This window comes from Onychomys torridus, chromosome 11, assembly GCF_903995425.1.
Source record: "Onychomys torridus chromosome 11, mOncTor1.1, whole genome shotgun sequence".
Lineage (NCBI taxonomy): Eukaryota > Metazoa > Chordata > Mammalia > Rodentia > Cricetidae > Onychomys > Onychomys torridus.
Genome location: NC_050453.1, coordinates 65,311,104 through 65,316,394, shown reverse-complemented (window position 1 = coordinate 65,316,394; position 5,291 = coordinate 65,311,104). Strand labels below are relative to the sequence as shown.

General features: G+C 50.2%; 1 protein-coding gene across 1 annotated transcript in view; it reads left to right on the top strand.

Annotated features, from left to right (window-relative positions):
• Gli2 (GLI family zinc finger 2) overlaps positions 1-1,432 on the top strand; it is a 168,736-nt gene extending 167,304 nt beyond the window's left edge. Inside the window, exon 12 of the mRNA XM_036201985.1 lies at positions 1,088-1,432. Coding sequence (XP_036057878.1) covers positions 1,088-1,432 — 345 coding nt within the window. The remainder of the gene's footprint in view (positions 1-1,087) is intronic.
• The last annotated feature ends 3,859 nt before the right edge of the window (positions 1,433-5,291 follow it).

Here is a 5,291-nt window from a genome sequence, read left to right as displayed (position 1 = left end):
ATTTAACCTGCCCCACCTTAAAGGGAGAGCCAAGTATTCTGGTTTCATTTCTGTCGCTGTGGCAAATACCCTGGCAAAAGGGAAGTATGAGGAAAGGATTTGAGCTGCAATTACAGATCCCTACCCATTGCTTTTGGGAACTCAAGGCAGGATCTCATGCAGCTGAGCACATCACATCCACAGTCAACAGCAAAGGGAATGTTACACATCACTGTCTGCTGCTTCCCGCAGCTGGCTGTCTTCCCTCAGACAGTTCAGGACCCAGCCCATGAAGTGGTGCCACCCACATTCAATTAACAATTAAGACAGTCCCCCACAGACATGCACACAGACCAACCTGTTCTAGATAATTCCTCATTAAGAATCTCTTCCCACTGGGCAGTGGTGATGGTGGAGCACGCCTGTAATCCCAGCACTCGGGAGGCAGAGGCAGGCAGATCTCTGTGAGTTTGAGTCCAGCCTGGTCTACAGAGCTAGTCTAGGACAGGCTCCAAAGCTACAGAGAAACCCTGTCTTGGAAAAAACAACAACAACAAAAAACAAACAAACAAACAAAAAAAAAAAAAAACAAAAAACTCTTCCCAGGTGACTCTAGACGGTGTCAAGTTGATACGTAAAACCAACAGGCATAGTCAGTTTGGTGTGGCCATGCAGGCAATGGCTACACCCCTTAGCTCCTGCTCCTCTCATCCCTTCGTTCTTTAGCACCCACCTCTGACCTGTCGAGAGCACCCTGTGCAGTAGAAGGCAGCTGGCCAGCAAGTAACCAGACTTCCGTTATCCACCCCCACCCCCCCATTGTGGCCACATCAGCAGTCCTATGTTGAATACCTTCTTTCCGGGTGAACTTAGTCACCTTCTACCTACAATAGGACAAATCCTTGCACACGCAGAAGGCAATTTGGATAGACTTAACCATCTCATGCAGGTAGACAAGGGATGGGTCCCAAGTGCCTCTTCAGAGTAGTTCCCGGCTTCCTCTTGTCCCCGCCCAAGCAAGCAACGGTATGAATGTGGGATGGTCACAGAACCAGGTGACTGACTTCTCACACTCTCTGAGCCTGTGCCTTCCACCTTGTCCTTACAGCTCTGTCAGTCCAGCCCCGGGGCTCAGTCATCCTGCAGCAGCGAGCCCTCTCCCCTGGGCAGTGCCCCCAACAATGACAGTGGCGTGGAGATGCCGGGGACAGGGCCTGGGAGTCTGGGAGACCTGACAGCACTGGATGACCCATCTCCAGGAGCTGACACCTCAGCCTTGGCTGCCCCCTCCACTGGCGGCCTGCAGCTGCGCAAACACATGACCACCGTGCATCGCTTTGAGCAGCTGAAGAGAGAAAAACTCAAGTCACTCAAGGATTCCTGCTCGTGGGCCGGCCCAGCTCCACATACCCGCAACACCAAGCTGCCTCCCCTCCCAGCAAATGGTGAGTGAGGCCTGGGGCTTAACAGCACAGGTGGGAGACAGCCTGGGGCTGTTTCCTCCAGGCACCTTGCAGTCTGACTGGCTGCCCACAAATGCTCCAGGTTCTAAGTGTCTGTAAAAGAAAAAAAAGGAGCTGAAGAAGCCCACAAAAATAGAGAGAGAGAGAGAGAGAGAGAGAGAGAGAGAGAGATTTTATTCAGAACTGAAGCATGAGTACAGACCACTGTACACAGCTCAAGAGTTCCTGGTTATTGCCCAGGACTTCCTCTAGGAAGTCTAGGAAGAGGAGGAGCTGGTTGCTAGCGGAGGGTATGGATGGTCTTTTGGGTTTGATTAGCAATCTTTATGTAAGTCTTAGTTCATTGGGCATGTCCTGATTTTAACTATATGCACTCCCAATTATGTATAACATGACAATGGGGGGGGCGGTTCCCCTAATAGTTCACTCAAAGGATATAGTTTACCTTACTGAGCGTGGTACCCCAAACAAGCTCAGGCTGGATCAGCCTGGTTCCTCAGTTGTAGGTTGTATTTCAGAATATGTTTGACCACTAAAGGCTCCTAAGGTTTGGTGGGGAACTAGAGGTCAAAGTGACCAGGTTCTTCTGTTTGGAGAGGGGCATGGGTGTAGCTCAGCGCAGGTGCAAGCTCCGAGTGTGTAAGCGCTCTGCTGGTGAAAGGGTATGTACAGTGTCAACCGAGTGCATCCCGAAGGCTAAGCTGTGCCTACACTTAGCTGCTTCAGCCCAACCTCGCATTGCATGGGAAGGAAAGAGGCTCAGGGGGGGTGAAGGGACTGCACCCCCAACCCCAAGCAGCAGGAAAACTTAGCTCAGGACCCTGAGCTCCGACATGCATGCTGCTCTCCATGTAGCATGCCGCTGTAACCCTCTGAACACAGGCAGACACTGCTACAGCTCCCCACCCCCATCCAGCTATTCAGCATTTAGGGTGTCATGGCAAAGGTTTGAGGAAGGAGAGCAGTATGATTGTCATCCCAAAGGAGCCACAGTCAGATCACATACAGAGAAAGCCACAAAGCACCAAAGACAGAGAGCTGGGGTACTGATGTACGGAGGAGGCACCTTCCGCAGGGAAAGAGGGGGCTTCATGGAGGAGGTGGCCTGTGCTCAGCAGGCTCTTTACCTCCAAGAGGGCCCCTGGGCACAAAGACCCCTTCGATGGCGCACGTTGGCACACCACCAGCCCCGCTGTTGGAAGGACTGCTAGCAGAAGACCATGACCTCTGCCGGTCTGGGAGCTCTGGGTTGTAGTCAGCTGCCTCCACATAGGTCACCACTCTATCTCATTTACTATTATTTCAAATGACAGCCTTGTAAACAGCTTGACAACTGGTACCAGAGTCCATCCAAGCCCATGCATGCTGCACATGAAGTTGCATATACTCCTGGGCTCCTACTGTCTTCCCTGGGTTGGGAACCTGGCCTCGGTAGGCAACCGTAGACAGATTCCTGGGCCTGTGCTGACTGCCTAGGGTTATAAACTGCCTCGCCTAAAGACTTATTAAGCTATTTGATGCTGTCAAGGGAAAGTCAGCATGTGTATATATCAGCTCTGTTGGCCAAAAATACCTGGAGCGGGGTTTTCTGTCTGCTGGGCATTATTATAGCTATTGATTTGAGAATCTGAAAATTCAATAAAACAGATTAAATCTTCCAAGGTTTGAGCACTGGGACCACCAACCTGCCTCACTGCAGGCATAGAGGCTCAGTGGGTGAGAACAAGACATAAGCCAGAACTAGGCTGAGCAGCCATGAGTGTCCACAGTCCCCAGAACAGCATGAGGCAGTCAGTGCCGCACTTGGTGAGCAGCATCTACCTGGTGGAGCCTCAGCTTGAGGCCTGCCTTGGGGCTCCCAGCACGTTTGAGGCCATGGGGACAAGATTTAGCACTTGGGAGGCTGAGGCAAGAGGTTCAGGATTTCAGTGCCAACCTCAGCTACACAGCAAGTTCAAGGCCAACCTCAGCTGTACAGCAAGTTTAAGGTCAGCCTGAGCTACAGGAAACCTTGTCTCTAAACAATCAAAAGCAGCCCTGGGGAGAAGCTTCAGTCTGTAAAGCACTTGCCTCATAGGCCGAAGAACCAAAGTTCAATCCCCAGAACCCTCATGGTAACGCACACTTGTAATCCCTGAGCCGGGGAGGCAGAGACAGGTGGATCCCTGGGGCTTGCCAGCCAGCCTAGCCTACTAGGAGAACTTCAAGCTAATGAGATCCGGACTCCAACAGAAGCAAGGCGGAGGCTGGAACATGACCTCAGTAGTAAAATTTCAAGACTGTGGGTTAGAGTTTGAGCCCTGGATCCCATAGTGAAAAGAGGATTGAGTCCTGAAAGCTGTCCTTGGACCACCACAAGTAACCTGTGGCTGGCACACACAGGTGCACACACACACACACACACACACACACACACACACACACACACGATAAATTTAAAACAGTTTTAAGAGGACAAGCGAATGTTAATTGCAGCTTAGCCTGACAATCTGAGTTCAATTTCTAGACTCCACCAGTGAATGTACAGAAACAACTCCCTCAAGTTGTTCTCTGACCTCCTCACACATGCTATGGCCAACACACACACACACACACACACACACACACACACACACACACACACAAAATAAAATGTAAAATCATAATAAATAATAACAATAATAATAATAAAGTGGATAGTGTCTCAGGAATGACAGCCAAGGTTAGCCTCCACATGTACATGCACGTGTACATACACACATGTACCCACACACATATGCACAAGAGAGAGAGAGACACAGGATGCCTCATAAGTGGAGGCATCCTGTGTCAATATACATACTAAATTGGCAAGTGGCATTTACCATTAACTGTATGGGGTCCCTTCCTATTGTGAACAAGGAGACTTAACACACATCTTTTGGTGGACTTGTTTGGATTGACCCTAAAATAGAAACACTAAATGTTCATCTTCTGAGCTGACCCCATCTACCCAGGCCCAGCTTGCCTCTTGATGCCCCTGTCAGAAGCAGGATGTCAGGAGAGACAGGAGGAGCAGGCAGGTCAGTACTGAGCACACCTCTCTATACTCTAAAATCCTTTGTATGGACCGAGGAAATGCTTCAGTTGGTAAAGTGCCTGCCTTGCAAGCACAGGGATCTGAGTTCAATCCCCCATGTGCACATGTTAAAAAAGGACAGGGAAGAGGAGCACGCACTTGTAATCCCAGCAACAGAGAGGAAGAGACATGCATCCCTGGTACTCAGTGGCTGGCCAGCCCAGCACACCCGAGGAGTTCCAGACCCCTGAGACTCAGTCTTGAAAAACAAAAAAAAAAGGTAGACAACACCTGAGGAATGACACTTGATCTCTGGTCTCCACACAAGTACTCACCTGCATGAGTGTGTGTGTGTGTGTGTGTGCACTGCGCACGCATGCACGTGTGCGCCCTCCATTTTACATTCCACACAGCTTTGTTAACAGGACTGGGTCAGTCTCCTTGACAAGTGGCCATGGCCAAGGATGGAGGAAGCTATAAACTAAGTGCCTTGTTTCAGGTTTCTATCGCTGTGATGAAACACCAGGACCAAAAGCAACTTGGAGAGGAAATTGTTTGTTTGGCTTGTATCTCAAGGCAGGAACTAGAACTAGGCTGGAACCTAGAAGCAGGAGCTGATGCAGAGCCCATGGAGGGTGCTGCTTATTGGCTTGCTCCTGATGGGTTGCTCTGCTTGCTTTTGTACAGAATCCAGGACCACCAACCCAGAGATAGCACCACCCATAATGGACTGGGTCCCCTCCCATCAACCACTAATTAAGGAAATGTCCTACAGGCTTCCCTACAGCCTGATCTTAAAGAGACATTTTCTC